The sequence below is a fragment of the Haemorhous mexicanus genome, chromosome 25 (assembly GCF_027477595.1).
Source record: "Haemorhous mexicanus isolate bHaeMex1 chromosome 25, bHaeMex1.pri, whole genome shotgun sequence".
In the NCBI taxonomy this organism is placed as follows: domain Eukaryota; kingdom Metazoa; phylum Chordata; class Aves; order Passeriformes; family Fringillidae; genus Haemorhous; species Haemorhous mexicanus.
This window is the reverse complement of record NC_082365.1, coordinates 3,801,655-3,822,049: the sequence shown is the minus strand read 5'-3', so window position 1 is coordinate 3,822,049 and position 20,395 is coordinate 3,801,655. Positions and strand designations below refer to the sequence as shown.

The 20,395-nt window shown below is 51.8% G+C and overlaps 2 protein-coding genes across 6 annotated transcripts in view; one reads left to right on the top strand and one right to left on the bottom strand.

The window, feature by feature from the left end:
- Positions 1-2,142: 2,142 nt before the first annotated feature.
- On the top strand, positions 2,143-10,178 carry EIF2D (eukaryotic translation initiation factor 2D). 2 transcript variants are annotated; one of them, XM_059867802.1, is made up of 15 exons: positions 2,143-2,282; positions 3,332-3,522; positions 3,754-3,837; positions 5,828-5,918; positions 6,489-6,596; positions 6,895-7,184; positions 7,281-7,398; positions 7,859-7,904; positions 8,044-8,147; positions 8,260-8,418; positions 8,517-8,606; positions 8,713-8,808; positions 9,017-9,137; positions 9,632-9,806; positions 9,906-10,178. In XM_059867802.1, the coding sequence occupies exons 1-15, from the start codon at positions 2,227-2,229 to the stop codon at positions 9,974-9,976; spliced, it is 1,800 nt and encodes a 599-aa protein (XP_059723785.1). In that variant the 5' UTR covers positions 2,143-2,226; the 3' UTR covers positions 9,977-10,178. The 2 variants fall into 2 exon arrangements, with proteins under 2 accessions (XP_059723785.1, XP_059723783.1); XM_059867800.1 differs by having other exon boundaries at positions 9,878-10,178.
- Positions 10,179-10,738: 560 nt separating this feature from the next.
- Positions 10,739-20,395, bottom strand: part of RASSF5 (Ras association domain family member 5) — a 30,952-nt gene continuing 21,295 nt past the window's right edge. For all 4 annotated transcript variants that reach the window (XM_059867804.1, XM_059867806.1, XM_059867805.1 and 1 more), the window contains 4 exons: positions 15,800-15,913; positions 14,679-14,976; positions 14,245-14,360; positions 10,739-13,649 (listed from right to left, as the gene is read on the bottom strand). In XM_059867804.1, coding sequence (XP_059723787.1) covers positions 13,497-13,649; positions 14,245-14,360; positions 14,679-14,976; positions 15,800-15,913 — 681 coding nt within the window. In that variant the 3' untranslated portion in view covers positions 10,739-13,496. The remainder of the gene's footprint in view (positions 13,650-14,244; positions 14,361-14,678; positions 14,977-15,799; positions 15,914-20,395) is intronic.

Sequence of the window (20,395 nt, the reverse complement as noted above, 5' to 3'; positions counted from 1 at the left end):
AGCGCTCTCCTCGCTTCTCCCCTGAGCTAAACCCGCCCTACGGGACCCCCGCTCCCGCGGCTGCGCTTCTCCCCTGAGCTAAACCCGCCCTACGGGACCCCCTCTCCCGGGGGCTGCGGAGCTCCAGCGCTCCCTCGCGTCTCCCTTCAGCCGAACCCGCCCCGCGGACCCCCGCACGCCGTGGAGTGCTCGGTCTGTGGGAGAGGATCGCGCCGGGGGCTGCCGAGCTCCAGCGGTTGCCTCGCCTCTCCCCTCAGCCAAACCCCGCACCCGGGGCTGCGGAGCTCCAGCGCTCCCCCGCTTCTCCCCTCAGCCAAACCCCGCACCCGGGGCTGCGGAGCTCCAGCGCTCCCCCGCTTCTCCCCTCAGCCAAACCCCGCACCCGGGGCTGCGGAGCTCCAGCGCTCCCTCGCTTCTCCCCTCAGCCAAACCCCGCACCCGGGGCTGCGGAGCTCCAGCGCTCCCCCGCTTCTCCCCTCAGCCAAACCCCGCACCCGGGGCTGCGGAGCTCCAGCGCTCCCCCGCTTCTCCCCTCAGCCAAACCCCGCACCCGGGGCTGCGGAGCTCCAGCGCTCCCTCGCTTCTCCCCTCAGCCAAACCCCGCACCCGGGGCTGCGGAGCTCCCGCGCTCCCTCGCTTCTCCCCTCAGCCAAACCCCGCACCCGGGGCTGCGGAGCTCCAGCGCTCCCTCGCTTCTCCCCTCAGCCAAACCCCGCACCCGGGGCTGCGGAGCTCCAGCGCTCCCTCGCTTCTCCCCTCAGCCAAACCCCGCACCCGGGGCTGCGGAGCTCCAGCGCTCCCTCGCTTCTCCCCTCAGCCAAACCCCGCACCCGGGGCTGCGGAGCTCCAGCGCTCCCTCGCTTCTCCCCTCCGCCAAACCCGCACATCGCGGAGTGCTCGGTACATGGAGGAAAGGAACCTCCTCACACCGAGGTGTGCAGTAGTAACGTGGTTGCGAAGAGGTGGATGGAGGCAAAACGCTGAGTGTTGCATGAGGCGGGGGGCTGGGACAGCGCAGGCTGCCTGACCCTGCCAGCCGCTCTGCGGGAATTGATTTAGGGTAAAAAGTCCAGGAGAACGTTCAGCTCCCCACGAGCAGCCATGGATTTCTCCTGATACAGAGGGAGTGACAGAGCTGGAGGCATCGGTGGCATTTTGGAACATGAGAGCTCTCTAATGAGATGTAGGAGTTGCATTTTTTCCACAAACTGCCCTTAAATTAATAAAAAAAAAAAAAAATCAAGTGGTGTCCGTGATCTTTAGGCTCTGCACAACTCCCTGACAGGAGAGGACAGCCAGGGGATCTTCTCCCAGGGAACAGGGACAGAAGGAGAGGGAACGGCCTCAGGCTGGGCTGGGGAGGCTCAGGTTGGACATCAGCAGGAATTTCCTCATGGAAAGGGCTGGAAGGGGCTGCCCAGGGGGGTTTGGAGTGCCCATCCCTGGAGGTGTCCAAGGAAGGATGGATGTGGCACTCAGTGCTCTAGGCTGGGGACAGCTTGGGCATCAGGCACAGATTGGATTCGAGGATCCTGGAGAGATTTTCCAATCTCCGTAACTTGTGAAAACTGCAATTACTACAATGCTCCTGTAATACTCCTCCTACCCATTCCACACTCCTCAATCTCCACCTAGAAATCGATCAGGAACACTCAAGCAAATGTATAAATCACAGCAAGAATGCCCAGCTGCCAGGGCACGTTAACCAGAAAACAGCTGAGAGGTTTAAGCACAAAAGAACCCCCACATTTCTGAGAACCCCTCCTGTGGAGGAGCCCGGGGGCGCCGTGAGGGGACCCCAGAGCCTGGCGGGGGGACCGAGACCCCCTCAGGAAGCTGGCGTTGGGGAGTCCGGGACCCCTTCAAGGAGCCGGGGTGGGGAGACCGGGACCCCCTAAAGGAGCTGGGCCGGGGGTCTTCCACGCGGGCAATGGTGACCGGGACCCCCTCAAGGAGCCGGGGCAGAATGACCAAGACCCCTCAGGGAACCGGCGTTGGGGGGGACCGGGACTCCCTCAAGGAGCTGGAGTGGGGAGACCAACACCCCCTCAGGGAGGTGGGGCGGGGGTCTCCAAGGCGGACGAGGGGGACCGGGAGCCCTGAGGGCGGCGGGGCGGGGGTCGCAGGGGCTCGGCGCGGCCGGGCGCCGTTTCCAGCCGGACGGTTTAAGGGCGCGGACGGCGCCATGGCGGCCGCCGCGGGCTGAGGGGACGGCGCGGGCCCGCCATGTTCGCCAGGGCGTTCCGCGTGAGGGCCAACACCAACATCAAGGGCTCGGACCGGTGAGTGCCGCGCCGGGGCCCCGCAGAAACCTGCACCGGGCCGGGGGGACGCGCGGGGCTCGGCCCCGGGGTCGCGGTCGCGGGCGGCGATGCCGCCGGGAGTAGCTGCTTTCACCCCCTGCTTGTGATACACTCCCGGCCTGAGCATGGAGTGTGCGTTTCGCTGGAAGATGTTGCCGTAATTAAGCCAGGTTTAATTGAAATGTTATGCCGAGGCCTGGATGAGGCCTTCTGTGCTTATTTATAGCAGCGTTCAGTGTGTAACGGGGCTGTGAGATGAAGAGGGGGTTTGGATAAGGACGTGGAGTGACAGGACTAGGGGGAATGGCTTTAAACCGGAGGAGGATAGGTTTATATTGGATATTAGGAAGAAATTATTCCCTGTGAGGGTGGGGAGGTGCTGGCACAGGGTGCCCAGAGCAGTTGTGGCTGCCCCTGGAGCCCTGGAAGTGTCCAAGGCCTGGCTGGACAGGGCTTGGAGCCCCCTGGGACAATGGAGGGTGTCCCTGCCATGGCAGGAGTAGGGCTGGTTGGGATTTAAAGTCTCTTTTCACCCAAACCATCTGTAATTCTCTAATTCTTTATGTTCCTGAGCAGCACTGCTGGGCTGACCTCCTGATTGTTCAGGTTCACTGAACACTGCTGTGAATGACCACAAACCCCCCCTGTGTGGGTCACTGGGGTTTAAACTTCAATTAAAACTGTGGGACAAGGAAATCTGGCTGTCCCCTGCTCCAGCTGTGGGTGACAGGCTGGGCAGAGCCAGTGTGGCACTCCCAGGTTGAAATCACAGCACAAAACAGAGGCAAGGGCAGCAAACAGAAGCTGAAAGCAGATGTTTAAAGAAGATAGGAGCAGGGCAAGTGTATTCAGCCTTTTCGTGGTATTCTTACATCACTTGTAAACCCAGACATGAATGCTTGAAATTATCTCCTGTGAAGAGGTGGGAATCTCAGGAACAGCCAACAAAACAGACCAGCAGATGTAGGAATTAGTTTGAGGGATGGCCTAAGCAGCTTTGTAACACATTTGGGATTTTGTCATTGCAGGAGGAAGCTACGAAGTGATGTGGCAGCAGCTTTTCCCAGCCTGAGCACTGAACAACTGGCTGAGTTGGTTCCAAACAAGGAAGAGCTCAATGTCATCAAAATATACTCTCACAAAGGGGAGGCCATCACTGTTTACATGAACCACAGGAACCCAATACTGTTTGAAGTTGAGAAAGTTCTGTATCCAACAGGTAGGGGGAAGGGATTGGAGTGATCCTCCCTCTTTGCTTACCTTCCCAGTTAATTATTGTGGTGTTGGTTTGATTTCACATTTCTTTATTATCCGGTTAAATGTTTTATTATCTGATTAAGTTTAATCTCCTTGATTATCTAATGAGAGTTTAGTCGTAAAGATCAAAAGAAACAGCATCTAGAAATGTTCTTAATGATGCATTTTTATATTTGCTTCTGTTTTGGGACAGTGTACACTCTGTGGGTCTACCCAGACCTTCTCCCTGCCTTTGCAACATGGCCCCCAGTGCTACAGAAACTCGCAGGAGGTGCAGGTAAGAGCACCAGAACTTTGTCCCTGTGCACTGCAAAAAGGAGTTGCTTTCAGGGCATTTTAGGTGTTTTCCTTCACAGTGGCAAAAATGTACCTGAGACAAGTAGAAGGAGTGAATACTTGAATATTTGTGGTAGTGGTGTCCCAGAAAGGAAATAAATTAGCTGTAAAAAGAGTTTGTGAGTGAAGCAAAGTAGGTGAAGGTGTTTAAATGCAGTAACCTGCTCCGTGTGGGAGGCTGAGGTTTGGAAATCCCTTCTCAGGGTGGTGAGCAGCCCTGAACTGGGACACAGAACTGCCTGTGCCATCGGTCTGTCCCTTTTGAAAGTTCCTTTGCTGCCACCCTGCTTCCTGTCAGTGCCCAGGTGAGCGAGCTCATCCTGTGGATAGGAAGGAGATTTATTTTGGAAGCTGCAGTGCAATCACTGTCAGCCAGCCTGTGGATTCTGCAGGTGGGGCTGGAGCTGAATTCCTGGGTTACTGGCTCTACCACCTCATTATGGATCAAGACTAACAGGAAAGGAGGCGGTTTGCTGGAACCTGCTTTGGATGCAGTTCAGACTCAGGAGAATCAGCCCATTATAAACTTTAAACTGCTGAACTGCTCAAGCAGAAAAAGATTAAATTTGAGCTGCTGCAGCCTTGATCTCTGCCTGGAAGTGGTCACGTAGGAAGGGATGTCTTTTTCCATGACACAGCATCCAAAGTGGAACTCGGGTCTCTCTGCTTTGTTTGCTTTTGGGGAAAATAAAGTGCTCGAGTGTGGAGCTGTGATAGACATCTGAGAGAGCCTCGCTGCTGACTTGTAATGACCCAGTTTCTGGGGAAAAAGACTTGTTAATGGGGCAGGACATTGATGCAAGAGGCCTGCAGGTCATTCATCACCCCTGGCAACCAGGCTACCTCTGTGCAGGATCCAAAGATAAGGAGCTGGCCAGGAGACAATGGCCACAAAGGCAGGGGGAGAGGTAGAGCCAGCCCTCAGAAGGGAGAGGAGAGGCACCAGGCTCTCCAGTGCTGCAGACTGGAGCACTGGAGGAGATTCAGTCCCTAAAAGCAGCATCTTTTGGGATATCTCTTCCATAAATTCAAATACCTGCTGTCTGCCCTGATAATTTGCATAATTTAATGTTGCTTATGTGGTCATATTAAGGCTTTGATGCAGTTTCTGTCCCCAGCCATGTGAAGCTCTGGTGGCAGTTGCAGAGTTCATTGTAGACTTGATAGAAATACTTGTGGCAATGAACAGGGGGAAAAATCTTGGCTTCTTCAGCCTCCACATTAAATCAGAGAAAAATGTGGGTGAGATGTGTGCAAAACCAAGGCATGGAACAGCTCAGACTGGAGCCTGCAGAGAGCTGCAGTGAGGGAGAGCAGCTGCTGTTCCCATCCTTTGGTGAGGACATCCTGCCACACCTGCAGCATGGAAAGCTCTGCTTTGCTCACATCCCAGTCTGGTCTTCCCAGGTGTGGGAAGCAGAAGGAAGCAGGGGTGTGATTTCTGTCCAAAACAGCAAGGAGGCAGCTCCCTGAGAATTCCCAGCTGGCTGCAGCTGATGTGGCACATTCGGGATTGATGGGGCAGCAGTGGCAACTTTGAGACAATTCTCTCTCCAGAGAAAAAGCTGCTGGGATAACCTTCCCTTGGGAAGGGTAAATAGGTTATTCCTGGTACTTCTCCTTGTTCCTTTCCCTTTTCATGCCATCAATGAAGAGCTTTGCTGGGAGCTGGTTGAAAACAGTCCCTCAGGCCTGACAGGGCTGAGCAAGCTTCACTCCTGTGCAGTTTTTTGGGATGTGCCCAGCAGCCGTATGGATTGGATCCCGCACTCCACGGGGAAAAAGTGGTGCTTTAGGAGGAGAAACAGAATGCTGTTCTCCCTGGCGTGTGCTCAGCTCGTGTTTTTGCTGAGTAACGGGAGGCAGGGGGGCGGAGGAGGCGGTGCCTGAGCGTTTCATTGAGAAACGGATGCTCTTCATTCTTCCCGCAGACCTGATGCTGCCAGGAGTTGTGGTGCCACCTTCTGGCCTCCCTCAAGTGCAACGGGGCACGCTCTGTGCTGTCACCCTGCTGGGAAACAGGTACAGAGCATTCTCCAGTCCACAGCCTGTCAGAAACTAAAAATGAAGTGAAGGTTTTGAGGAAATCGAAGCAGAAGTGTTGTCTTCGAGGAGCCTCAGCAGTGGAAGATACAGCAGGAAAAAACCCTTAATTTTATGGGTTAGGATATGTTTGAGCTGAGGTGGGAAGCTTTGTAAATTGGTTCTTTTGGACCAATGCTTTTGACAAAAGACTGTATTCTGCACAATTGTCTTTGTGTCTGTGTGGAGATTCTGAGTGAGGGAGTGCTAAAGCCGTTGGTTTTCTCTCACTGCTGGTCTCTTCTGGCAGTGAGTGTGCTTCTTGTAATTTATTAAAAGCAAGAATGTGTCACTGCACAAACTTCACTTCATCCAGGCTGCTCTTATCCTCGGGATTCTTTGGAAAACATTACATACCAGAAGGATAACCAGAAAATATGTAGTTGCTTGAAAATTTGTAAAGAGCAGGGAGGTTGTGAAATAACTCCAGTCTGACACATGAGCACAGCCTGTGTGCAGTAGCACAGAGTGTTTGTGCTGTCCTGCTCCAACATTCCCTTCTTTTCCCAGAGCTCCCGTGGCAGTTGGAGTTGCCACCATGTCCACGGAGGAGATGCTGGCTGCTGGAATGAAAGGGAAGGGCTTTGCTGTGCTGCACACTCACCTGGATCACCTCTGGTGGGTAACTGCCAGGCCTTGGGGAAAATGTGCAACAGGTCTCATGTCTTTACTGAATTCCAAATCTAAGATTAATCTGCCAGGCCAACTTTGTGAAGTATTTGGGTACAGCTTGGATAGGACCTTAATGTAGGATTTATGGAGGAAGATGAGTTCAAAGTAAATTTTACAGTTCAGAGATGGCAGAAAAAGACCCCTGCAGGTGCCAATGCCTTTATTCAGGGTGACATCTCCTCACTGTCCTGTGGTTGAAGGCAGTAAAAGGAAAGCTGTGTTCTGCTTTTTCTTCCTTTTGTAGGGAATATGGTGACAAATCTTCTCCTCCTACCTTAGCTCCCTTGGTAACAGATTCTGCTGCAGTGGAGAGTGCTGGAGACAAGGAGGAGCTGCAGGGGAAGGAGCCTGGCAGCAGCTGCTCCCCTGAGCCAGAGCAGCACGTGGACATCAGGGATTTGAGCCTGAGGGACAGAGACACTTGTGCAGAACTGCTGGGGAAGGAGGAGCTCCATGAGAACAGAGCTGCAGAACCAGCTGAGGATGCCAGCACAGAGGACCAGCAGGAGGCTGAGGACAGCAGGACCCCACAAGGTATTTTTGGATCCCAGTGAAACCAAACCATGCCCCTTTGGTTTGCTGAAGCTCACAGACAACTCACTGCCCACCTGTCCTTTTGTCTCCCTGCAGAGCAAATGGATGCATTGTTTAATCAGTGCTTTTTCCATGCCTTAAAATGCAGAGTAAAGAAGTCAGATCTCCCTCTGCTCACCAGCACATTTCTAGGCAGCCACATGGTCTCCTGCTGGTACGTGGGAAGGAGATGGAATTGGGATTTGCATGCTGGGATTTGGTCTTTAAACGTGGAGATTGTGTGGGATATTTAGGAAGAAGGTTTTGAGTAAAAAATAAAATCCAGTTCTTAAGTAAGGTCATGCTCAATTCTGTCATCAAATACTTTGATCAAACACAATCCTTATATTAAATACTTGGATTGTCCAGGCCTGGATTTGCACTTGGGAGCCAACTTGACTTGGCTGACATTGGTTTCACCATGGTTTAGTCACCTGAGTGGCTGCTTGCCTGCCCACAGGAACATCAGCACTAATTTCACTCATCACATTCTATTTATCAGCTTCTTTGGAGTAGTTCTTCCTCTGTGTGATTTGTATCCCTGCTGTTAAGAAACTTCTAGCATAAGTAGCAAGATCTAAGAAGAAATGAAGGGTGACTTATAACTAAAGAACTTTTAAAAAATCCATTTATAGCCCTGCTGGAAAACAACTGGACATAAAGAAATCAAGCTATAAGAAGGTGAGATTTTTTTTTGTTGGTTTGGGTGGTTTTTTAAAAATTAATTTTAATAAGTAACAGAAGAAGAGAAAAAGTTTAAAACACAAGAGCAGGAGCTTAAAATGCTTGACTCCACATTTCTGATTGTTGCTTCTTTCAGTTCTCTAAATTCCTGCAATGCATGCAGCAGCAGAGGATCTTGCAAGTGAAGGAGCTGAGCAAAGGTGTGGAGAGCATCGTGGACGTGGACTGGAAACACCCAGAGTACGTAGAATAATATCACAGTCTTAAAGGAGTCTCTGAAAGAAGGGAGTGCAATCTGCTGCCTCCAGCTCTGTTTCCATCCCTTCTACTCACACCAAACAATTCTTGGCAGCATTAAAGCATTTGCAGTTCCTGAAGGATTTTCCTCAGCCTCTGCTGCCCAAGACAGCAAAAGTGAAGACAGAGAACAAGTGTACCATGCTCCTGAAATCATTCCACTCTATGGGGTCTCCACAAAAATGATCCCACTTTTTCAGGAATCTGGACACAGGTAAGCACAAAAAAATGAGAACTGTAGTTGCTGTTTCTCTCTTACTGCTAGAACCCAACACCCAAATACTTTGAGTTAAAAATTCTCTTTGTCTTCAGAAAAGGCAGCATCCTCTCAAGCAGTGAGGTGAGAAACATCATCATTAACTATGTGAAGAGTAATGAGTTGGTTGATGAAACAAACAAAAAGTGAGTACAGTTGGAAGTTTTCCTCCCCTGCTTCCACAGGAGAGGCTGAAATGAGAGGAAGAAAAAATGACCTGGTTTGCTCCTTCTGTGTGCTTTTGTTTTGCAGCTTTGTAAAGGTGAATGCCATTTTGTGTGACTGCCTGTTGGATAAATCAGAACAGGATGAGATCTCACACCTTAAATGGGATGAACTCTTGAGCAGGTGATTGTTCTCTCAATATCCCTTCCCCAAACTGCACAGATTTATTGCCTGCAACTCAAACCCCGTGCTGGGAGCTGCCTGAGTTGTAATTTCCTGGAGATAAATAGGAACAAGATGAGATCTCACACCTTAAATGGGACAGCCTTTTGAGCAGGTGCTTGTTCTCAATATCCCTTCCCTGAATGACACAGATTATTGCTTTGTCCAGGTGCCTGGAACGACTGCAGCCCTTACACCAGGTGACATTTTCTGGGCAAGAACCCGTGGTGAGGAAGGGAAACATTGAGCCCATTGACATCAGCATAGCACAGAGATCATCAAACAAGAAGGTGAAAAAGGACAATTAAATGAGGGGGGTTGAGCAGATGAGATCCCAGATCCTGAGGGCAGCTTTGGCCATCATTAAACCCTCAGCAGTGATATTTCTAATCCTTACTGGTTTCTAATCATTATTAACCCCTCAGCAGTGATATTTCTAATCCTTACTTGTTTCTAATCATTATTAACCCTCAGCAGTGATATTTCCAGTCCTTACTAGTTTTTAATCATTATTAACCCTCAGCAGTGATATTTCTAATCCTTACTAGTTTCTAATCATTATTACATGTTCAGCAGTGATATTTCCAGTCCTTACTGGTCCTTACTAGTTTCTAATCATTATTTAACCCTTCAGCAGTGATGTTTCCAATCATTATTAACCCCTCAGCAGTGACATTTCCAGTCCTTACTAGTTTCTAATCATTATTAATCCCTCAGCAGTGATATTTCCAGTCATTATTAACCCCTCAGCAGTGATGTTTCCAATCATTATCAATCCCCACAGGTGACAATTATCAAGAACCTTGAGCTGTATGGTCTGGACCCCCAGTGTGTGGCCAACACTCTCCAACAGAAGGTCCAAGCCAGTGCCACCATCAGCCCAGCACCAGGAACAAAGGACAGAGTCCAGGTCCAAATCCAAGGCAACCAAATCCATCATCTGGCCAAGATGCTGCTGGGTAAGAAGATTCTGGAACTGGGCTGGTTGCAGCAAAGCTGAGATTTTAATTCTTCTTTAACTCTTCCTTAGCTGAAGTGAGCTCTTGGTTGTGTTGCAGAAGAATATCAGCTACCTCGGAAATACATCCAGGGCCTGGAGAAGGCTCCAAAGCTTGGCCGCAAGAAGTAGGAGAAAAATCAGCTGTAAGGATTGCTCAGCTCTCATTATTTTCATTATTTATGGCAGTGTTTGCTGCCAGCAGATCAAGGATCATGCACAGACCCTGCTCATTCCACAATGAGTCCTGGATGTTTACAAGGTCTGGAATTCACCCAAATAATAATAGTGCTCCAGGTGTTCCTTTTTCATAAAAATAAAAAGCTCAATAAACCCCTTGGCATTATCCTCTTGTGATTTTTAATGGAAAATTGGTACTGAAGCACTGGATGCTACAGTGGTTTTGGGGTGGTTTAACATTCTTGCTTTGCATCTTTGATCAAGGATGTGGAATAAACCTCCTCTGAAATACAAGAAAAATACATTCCAACACTGTCCTGGGACAGTGCAGTGTGTTCTGCCACGAGTAAAACCCACTGTGGCTTAGATGTTATCTCTTAAACTATTTCCAGGTATTGAATTCAGACATTTCAGCACTGAGAATTAACTGCATTAGCTGGACTGCTGTCATTTATATTATTTTTATATATAAAAATACATTTTAATGTATGACATGAGCTGTAATTTATCACAGGTAACAGTTCTGTCAGCCCCAGCTAGAAGATTAAATTAATGGAACACTTTGGTCAGCTCTTACAGGGGTTGATGTTCTTTAGCTCTTTAACAGTAAGTTTGGAAATTTAAATTCACTTCTAGGAAGGATTCCTATATTTCCCTGTAGACTAAATCCATTGAAGTTCCATAGGAGGGCACCAGAAAAAGAAGGTCAAGAGATTTCTTTAATTACTGACAGCTTTATTATCATTGTCTCTTACACTGTCTGCATATGAACAAATAGTTCCAGAACCTTCAAAAAAAGCTGAGAGTGAGACATTTTGTAAAAATGCCATAGAATCACTAGGGAGTAGTAAAAATAAATTACAGCATTGCAAAAATGCATTTCACTTTGCCATAGAAGCTCTACTATTCCATCCTATACACATTATTTTACAGGTTTTACAGTAGCCATGGAAAATAAACTCACACGACCTAGGCGAGACAATTGCTAACCAAAGGCACTGCCAACAGGATTTATGCTTAAAGAAGGGGCAAATACTTCTAAAACCAGCTCAACTGACCCTTGAGAATTTGAGTTTCAACACCCACCAACTCTTCAAATGCCCCTCAAATTGAAAAAATAAACCCAAAAGAACGAGCCCTGCTGGTGGCAGGAGGTTTTCAGCAGCATCCACAGTGATTGCATACGAAGCCATGCCTTCTACAGACTGTCAAAGACATGCTGGGGCCAGGAAGGGAGAGGGGGACACTCACCAAAACTCACCAAAAAAAAAAAAAAATAAAGGAAACCTGCACAACTTTCAGCCAGAAAGAAAAGGGATTTCAAACCAAGCGTGTGGCTCTTCCCTCTGAGAGCCACCGGCAGTTTTTACAGCGCTCTTCCCCACGGTGGAACTGAAGTATTTATACGGTGCTGTCAAGGCTCAAAGCACCAGATAAACGGTATTTAAATGACTCCACAAGTGAATAGTGAAGTGCTAAGTCTGCTTGTGGCTGGACAAACAGCCCCAGAGCATGGCAAGTGCTGCTCTGTGGCTGCCAGCAGTTGTTAAAGGTCGTTGGGTGTAGAGTACAGTACAGCTGGAGGCTCCTCTGCACCAGAGCCCTGCGAGCAAACCCTCACTGCTGACCAGAACAGGAGCTGCAACTGAGCTTGGCAGAAAGTGGCTTTCAACCAGCCAAGGGCTCCAAGTAATGCAGTTACTCTCATAAGGTTTAGAAACAAACATACTCAAAATCTGGAAAAAAAAAATCCCAAGCAATCACCTTCCAGAAAGAAACAAAGCAGTTCCTCATCCCTCCCCGGACACGAGGGCCTCGTCACACCAGTGCTGTGGGGACAGGAGGGACGAGGCCTCTGCACAGCTTCCTCCTTAGCCCAAATGCAGTTTTCACACTTAAGGGAAAAAAAAGGCACTGAGGTAAATTTGAACTCCTCCCTGTTCCCCATAACCTGCTGCCTCCCCTCCCGCGGGGTGCAGGGGGGATCCCAGCAGCCACAGTGAGCTCCATGGAGCCCACACCAACCCCTGTCCCTGCTCCACCCCAATCCAGCACTGACAGTCCCTGTTCCCTGGGCTGGGAACAGAGGGAGGGCTGGCCCTGGCTGTGTGCAGCGTGCTCAGTAGGGAGCACTGAGGGTAAACACGGGGCCCATCCTCTCCCCCGGGATCCCTGGGGCATTCCCAGCCTGGCAGTGATCCCTGCACGGCCTCAGCAGCAGGAGTGAGGGCAGGGACCCAGCCTGCAGCTCCAGGACTTTGCTGAGGGATGCTCAGCATGGCGTGGTGGCAGCCCTGAGACAGGCAGAGAGAGACTTGCTGTCCTCTCCTGGCTCCACGGAGAGAGCAAATCCTGGGAAGCTTCCTGGACGTGCAGGACAGCACCAGTTGAGAGTGGGGAGGGAGAACAGAGCACAGGGACAGCAGGGCTGGGACAGCAGGAGCAGGAGGAAGACCAGGTGAGGTGAGCAGAAAGCATCCAAGGACAGTAATTCCCTTCCTTGGTGCCACCTCCACACCCCAGCTCTGGATGGGGCTCCTCTCCCTCGGGGCCAGGCACGTTCACAACTCAAAATCTGATTTGTGAAGGGGTTTTGAGCTTTCCTGGGTTCCTCTGATGGACGTGTATTGCTAAACCTTCAACACTGAACCCTCAGCCTGTGCCCCAACCATCACCTTTACACTTTTCAAACAGAATTTCTGGAAACATAGGTCCCAATTCCTACAGAGTAGAGAACTGGTGAAACCCTGGCTAACTTGGCTAAGCATCAGGGACAGTTACTGTAATTCAGCTCTTTCTAAAATTAGAAGTCAAATAGAATCAAAATGAATGATTTTCCTGGGAATTACTATTCCAAGTTGCAATACCATTTACTAACAGACTGTTGGGGTGTTGAAGCTGCCTTGGTGTCCTAATCTGGCATTTCCCTGGCTGCCTTAGCCCTGAACAAGTCCAGGGCTTGGCTAGAGCTGCAACACCCACGTGGTTTGGTGCAACAACCTCCTCCCCTTCTCCTGCTGTTTCCTGTGCTCTCCTTACGAAACCAGAACTGGGCCACGAGGGCACTGTGGGCCACAGCACCTCCAAACAGGAACAAGCAGCTCGCTGGGAGGAGCAGGAAGAGCAAGAGCTGCCCTGCTCCAAACTTCAGCCAGCAGAGGGGTCCTGTTGGGTGTCACACTGAGAATTTTCCACGCAGCCTCTCCAGCGGATGGCACGGCTGGAAAGCCAAGCAGCAGCTGTGTTTGCTTTGTTGAAGCTGTTTTATAAACAGGCTTCCCGTTCTTGGACTGGCTTTGGTCCTGGGAGAAGAGGTTTCAGAAGAAGAAAATGCAATAGGATCACTTTAGGGGTGCTGGGAGCCAGTCCTTATGGAAGGTTGAAGAGGGAGAATGACTACTAAGGTGTCCTGAGAAGTCTTTTCATTAAAAACAGTCTCTAGCTTAGTCTGATGCCCAGTGCCTCCTGAAGGTTATCCAGGCTTGCCTCTGGCCTCTTTCAGGGTCTGTTGCAGTCTCTGTTTGAACCTCTCGTACTTCTTGTGCACTTGCTGGATTTTGTCCTTCTCCTCTTTGTCCAGGATCATCAGGAAGTTCTGCAGCTCTGGGATGGAGAAGGCGTCCCACTGCAAAACCAGCAGAGAGGCAAAGTGAGCACACACCTGCTGGGCTTTGTGGGTTCTTACCTCTGAATCTGTGAGGAGGAGCAATAAAATACATTTCAATGTATCTGATCTCCAGGGGTTTAACCTCGAGCGGTGAGAGGGATGGGATAAGGGGCTACAGCATGAAGGACCATCCCAATCCTCCCACCCCACGTGGGAAGCAGAATCCTGCAGGATGCAGCAGCTCCCAGCATTTGCTTCACTGGGGTGGGGAGCAAGATTTCAACCAAAAACTGGCTGTGAATTTATTACCTGAGTGTCCCTGGCTTTTACTTAAATTAGTGGATTACTTACAACAGTGCTCAGCTAATCTAATTAGAGAGGATTAACCCTGGGGCAGCACTGCTGGGTTCCATAAACAGATTATGGAGTGGCCATCAAAACTGGCCTCAGCATTTCCACAGCTCAAGTTTGAATTGTTTTAAAAACCCAGATATTCAGGAGCAAGAAAAGACCTCTTAGAGGGGAACGGCCCTCTTTGTGCTGCCTCTGCCACACATCTCCCAGCTCTGCCACGTGCTCCATATTTGTGTGAAAACCAAAGTCACCAATGTACCTCGACTTCCCCCGTTTCGTTTTCCTTCAGCACAAAGCTCAGCACATCGGTGTCAGGGCCCGCCAGCAGCCGCAGGTACAGGGGGTACTCGGTCAGAGGAAGCTTCTGGAAGAGCACTGCAAGGACAGCAGACACCCCCAGTGAGATCAGGGCTGCCAGGGCAGAGGGGAGCTCAGGGGGTCAGCTGGAGCATGGAAAAGGAGGCTCAGGATCACAGGGATGAGTCTATCACAGATCACAACGATCCCTGTAAGGTCTCGGGTGTTTTCAGCCCTTCAGAGATCACAATTCCCTGTTACCCTAAGCAGCATCACCTCCTGTGGAGGTCTGGCCATTGATTCACCTGGATTTAAGCATTGCCTGCCTGACAGCCCAGTGAGTCCTACAGAACCAAACTCCCCACCCCAGGCAGAGCTGCCAGGCCCAGAACTCACCTTGCCCATCTTTCCTCATCTCCTTGAAAAGTGCAAACTTCTGGGGGTTATCCACCACCATGAACTTCTTCAGCAGCCCCTGGATCACCTCGCTCACCGTGGTGGTGCTGCTGATGTGCAGCTGCTTGATGGCATCCAGGGGCAGGTAGAAGGAGGTCCTCTTGTCTGTCATCTCAGCCAGGTTCACCTCCTTGAGGGCATCGTAGATGGACTGGGGCCGGATCCCGGCCGGCACCGTCACCGGGCGCCGCAGCTTCAGGTGCACCTTGATGAACCCCGTGTAGGTCCCATCATCGTTCTGGGGCAAAGCACACAGGGATCAGGCTCCAGGCAGCTTTTCCAGCCCCTTCTCCACCACAAGAGGCTGGTCTGCAGCGTGGGGTGACAGCAGGAGCTGCCCCCGCTCCGGGAGTTCCAGCGTTTTCATCAATCACGTCAAAAACACCCAGTAATTTTGGGACAGTCACTGCTGATTTGCTCTTGGTAATGACTCATCCCTTCCTCTCGCCTGTGGGATCTTGTTTTATTTCAAACCAGCCCTGCTACGAGGCAGTTATGGAAATTCCATCGCATGGAATTTGTAGTTGCACTTCATATGGATTTGAAACCCCTGGTTCAGCAGGATCTCCCAAACTTATTCTTTATGTTTTATTCCCTGTTTAAGGGATTCTCACATCTCCATGTAACAAATCATCCCTGATCCCACCACAGGTCTCTTACCCCACCCTCAGCTCCGTAAAAATGCAGGAATCAGGAGAAGAGCCTGGTTCTGCACAGTGCACCCAGGAAGGCTGGCAGTGCTGAGGGCAGAGCTTCTGTCTCTAGAAAGGTTTTGTGTCCCTAAAGCCACTCCCAACAGCTCACAGCCCTCGTTCCACCATGACTCATCCTCACTGGGACAAGGCTTTGTGGCAACTTCTTACCAGAGATCAGTGCCAGCAGGAAGGGGTGGAGGCAGGGAAGGGTCACCTGGAGGGTCAGTGACACTGGAAAGCCCAGCAGGAGCAGCTTGCCAGCCAGTGACACCCCAGTGACACCTTCCCCACAGGCTGGCCCCGTGCAGAGCCCACAGGAACCAGCCCCAGTCTGGGTGTGGGGGGGGAAACCAGCCCAGTACATACCAGTTTCATCAGCAGGCAGTTGGTGACCTTTGCATTGTACTTTTCAATCTTCTGTTTGATCTCCTGGATAGTTGGAGGCTCAGGTTTTTCTTCTTCCACAGTTTGTGTCACATTCTGCAATCAGAAGAGTGGGGCTTTAGCTGCTTTGTGTGCTGGGTAATGCTCCATCTGTTCAGCCCCTGAAAGCAGGAACAGATCCTGCTCAGATCCTGAGCACTGATGACGCAGGTGGGGACGGTCCCCAAATGGGCAGGATGCCACATCCCAACCCCAAACCACCTCTGACACAGTGACAGGCAGTGGAGGGCAACACAAAACTCACCAGCTGGTGGCATGGAGCAGTAAAGCATCCCACTATAAACCAGAGCAAATAAATCCAACCTTTAAAACCCACTTTGAAAGCAAAGCCACCTCCAGCTGCAAGCATTTATTTCCTTTTTGCAATGCAAGAAAAAAAAATCCCATCCTGTTTCCAGTATTCACAGCTCTGACTCCCCAAAACTCAAGCAGCTTCCAGTGGGTTCACCCAGGCAGAACCTGGAGTTAAATCTCTCACTGCCTCTTGTCCAAAGCTTGGGAAATTACAGCTCAGAGCAATAAAAGCACACAAGCAGCAGGCTGGCTGTGTGACTGATAATAAATCAGGGAGTGCAGGAATCCCAGCCCGTGGCAGGAACTGCTCAGTGTCTGCCTGGGCTCCCCCAGAGGGGGACAGAGGCTGCTGCTTGCCCAGGTTTGGGGGAATTCCCTCCAAAACCAACGGCCCTGACCTGTAGGTGGGCTCTGCCTGAAGGCCAGCCATGGAAATGTCACTCATGAATAATCACAGGATCATTAAGGTCAGAAAAGATCTCTCAGATCAAATCCAGCTGTCAACAGAGCACCATGAAACCATGTCCCCAAGTGTCACACCCACGGCCTTTTGAACACTTCCAGGGATGGTGATTCCACCATTTCCCCCTTTCATGAAGAAATTTTCACTCCTGTCCAGTCCAAAGCTGCCCTGGCTCCCCTCCAGCCAGGAGGGCAGGTCTCCTCAGCAGCACTGCCTGCTTTATCTGCTCCATCTGCAGCAAACAAGCCTCTGTGTGTCTTGGGTAATGCTCAGTGGGCTGGATCTCCCTGCTCAGAGCTCTGCTGCCTCCCCAGAACTCAGCACCCTCCCCGGTGACAGCCTGGAAATGCATTTTGCCCAGATTTGATGTGGGCTTGCTCAGAAGTTGGCATTAGCAGGGAGCAGGAAGCGTGAAGGGATGTGCCATCAAGGCTGGGAAGGCTCAGAATGAAAACTGTGACCTCTGAGAAGGAACAAAAAGGGGAAAAAAGGCAGCTTGGGGAGCAGAGCTTGTCCCTTCCCAGGCAGCCCCAGAGCACGCAGGACAAGGACACAGCAAGCTGTGAATAAGCCAACATTGCCCAAGGCTAGCCGTGGTATTTCTTTCAGGAGGAGAATCAAGCAGAGGACAAACTGAGAGCCTGGCTGCAATCTGGCAAGGCAGTGAAGGCTGCACTGCTGGGACTGGGCAGCCCTGGATTCACTGAGGCCATTCCCCAGGGACAGCTCAGGATCGCTGCATTTCCACCCCAGAGCAGCCCACAGATCAAGACCTCTGGGACCCCCCCATGGAGCAGGCACCCAGGGCACAGCAGTGACACTGGGGTGGCACCCAGGGCACAGCAGTGACACTGGGGTGGCACCCAGGGCACAGCAGTGACACTAGGATGGCACCCAGGGCACAGCAGTGAGAGTGGGGTGGCACCCAGGGGACAGCAGTGACACTAGGATGGCACCCAGGGCACAGCAGTGACACTAGGATGGCACCCAGGGCACAGCAGTGACACTGGGGTGGCACCCAGGGCACAGCAGTGACATTGGGGTGGCACCCAGGGCACAGCAGTGAGAGCGGGGTGGCACCCAGGGCACAGCAGTGACACTGGGGTGGCACCCAGGGGACAGCAGTGAGACTGGGGTGGCACCCAGGGGACAGCAGTGACATTGGGGTGGCACCCAGGGCACAGCAGTGACACTGGGGTCACCCCAAGAGAGGGAGAGGGGCTCTAAACAGGGGCATGGAGTGACAGGACAAGGGGTGATGGCTTTGAACCAAGAGAAGGGAGATTTACATGAGATAGGGGGCAGAAATCCTTCCCTGGGAGGGTGGGCAGGCCCTGGCACAGGTGCCCAGAGCAGCTGGGGCTGTCCCTGGATCCCTGGAAGTGTCCAAGGCCAGGTTGGAGCACGTGGGACAGTGGGAGGTGTCCCTGCCATGGCAGGGGTGGGACTGGATGAGATCCCTTCCCCCTAAACATTTAAGGTTCTTTCCAATCCAAAGCATTCTGTGACAATAAGAGCAGAGCTTTCCTGGGTTGTTTGAGATCTGCACAGAAAGTTTTTCACAGGAAGAGTGATAAAGTCCTGGAATGTTCTGCCTGGGGAGGTGGTGGAGTCCCCATCCCTGGGTGTGTTTAAAACAGACTGGATGTGGCACTGGGTGCCAGGGTTGGGCTGAGGGGTTGGGGCTGGGTTGGACCTGATGTTCTCTTCTAAGCCAGTAATTCTGTGAATTCTGTAAAATATCCTTTTGTCAGAGCTCCCCAGTCTGTCAGAGTCCTTTGGCTCATGCTGCACCAAGGCTTGGCCACACACAGGTGCTGGGCTGGCAGGGGAGTATTTAAAAATCATCTTTAGAACTTTGCCAAGGGTTGAGATTTTGAAAGTAGCATGATGGCAAAGGAAAAAAAGTAAAAAAAAAGAAAAGCAACAAAACTGCACACCCCTTCCCTGTAAGTTAACAGAAGATGAACTCTCAGAAAGCCTGCACTTCCTCATGTCACCCATGTCACAGCACTGAGACAGGCACAGCTCTGCTGTCCCTCACCAGGGCTGCCCCCACCCCAACCACGCAGGGAGGAAGGGCAGGGGACCCCTGGGACTGTCCCCTCCTGCACACAGAGAGTTGGAGCTGCAGAGCTGAGGGCACCACAGCATCATCCAAGGCACAAACACAGTCCAGAAGAGAGAGCATCCATCCGTGGATCCATCCATCTATCCATCCATCCAACCATCCATCCATGGATCTATCCACAGATCCATCCATCCATCCATTTATCCATCCATCCCTCCCTCCCTCCATCCCTCCATTCCCCATCCATCCATCCATCCATCCATCCATCCATCCATCCATCCATCCCTCCCTCCCTCCCTCCATCCATCCATCCATCCATCCATCCATCCCTCCCTCCATCCATCCCTCCCTCCCTCCATCCCTCCCTCCATCCCCCATCCATCCATCCATCCATCCATCCATCCATCCATCCATCCCTCGCTCCCTCCCTCCCTCCATGGCAAAAGCCAGCCCAGCAGCTCTGTCTGTCCCTGTCCCTGCAGTTTTTCTCTCCCCAGCAGGGCAGGTCCCTCCCCTGGTGACGTTCCCAGCCCAGGGACAGTGCCAGCAGTGAGGAGCAGCTCGGTTTCCATGGAGGGACACGGCACAGCAGGGCAGCAGGAGTCCCAGGGCCTCACAGCAGGCACACAGCACAGGAGGAGGGTTTGGCTTCCAAGAAACCCCACGCACTCCCAGCAGGAGGGGGCCTGGCTCAGGAGCTCGTAACTGGTGTCACACAATGTCACCGGTGTCACTGCACCCTCCAGCCCTGCCCAGCTGTGCCATCCTGCCTTCCCCACACTGGGCAGCCCAGGGGTACCTGCAGCCTGCCCAGCCCCCTGCCAGCTGCCCTTCCTCCCACACCCTCCCACTCCAGGGAAGGAAAGTTCTGGGAATTTCTCTCATGCATCCATCCCACCACGGGCAGTGTCCTGATGAAACCTGGGGACAGACGGTGGAGTCATGGGAGAAAAAGGAAGGCAAACTCCAGCCAGCTGTCCCAGAGGATCCAGAGTGGGGCCACCCCAGCTCCAGGAGCTGTTTAGGGATGGGAGAGCCCTGAAGGGCACTGGGGAGCCGAGGGCTCAACCCTTCACCTCCTCTTGCCACTCATGTGATGCTCGGGCCAGACAACACCACGAGTCCCCCAAGCAGGGACCACCCATCCATCCCAGTCCTGCACACCTAAATATTCTGCTTTTCTGCTTCCAGACCCACACCAGCCCAGCAGCACCAGTCCTGTGGTCCGGGAGCCCTGGGAAGAGCAGCCACAGCCTGGGAAGAGAAGCCCTGCTTCTCCTGCAGTGCTTGACCAGATCAGCCACTGGTTGCTCCTCACAAATCAACCCCAACCTCCGGTTGTGCAAAGTTTCTGGTGCAGAATCTGCAATTCTGCCTAAGGAAGAAAAACAGAAGCTTTTAACCATAAACCGTTGCCACATTTCCTGTTGTACAGGGACAGGATGAAACGAGCTGGTAACAAAACCTCATCTCTGATCTGCACCTCAGCCCTGCTGGGCCTGCAGCTTTCCTGCCTGGAAAACAGGGATGGGCCAGCTCAGGCAGCCTTGGGGACACCTGGGCAGTGGCCTCAGCACAGGACATTGGTGTGGCAGCCAGAGGATGGGCACAGGACATTGGTGTGGCAGCCAGAGGATGGGCACAGGACATTGGTGTGGCAGCCAGAGAAATGGGCACAGGACATTGGTGT

Bases quoted from the DNA above. Each gene is read 5' to 3' on its own strand.
- EIF2D (XM_059867800.1), top strand. From the start codon at position 2,227: ATGTTCGCCAGGGCGTTCCGCGTGAGGGCCAACACCAACATCAAGGGC. The intron at 8,419-8,516 runs GTAAGCACAAAA...CTTTGTCTTCAG, and splicing joins TTTCAGGAATCTGGACACAG to AAAAGGCAGCATCCTCTCAA. The intron at 8,809-9,016 runs GTGATTGTTCTC...TGCTTTGTCCAG, and splicing joins TGGGATGAACTCTTGAGCAG to GTGCCTGGAACGACTGCAGC.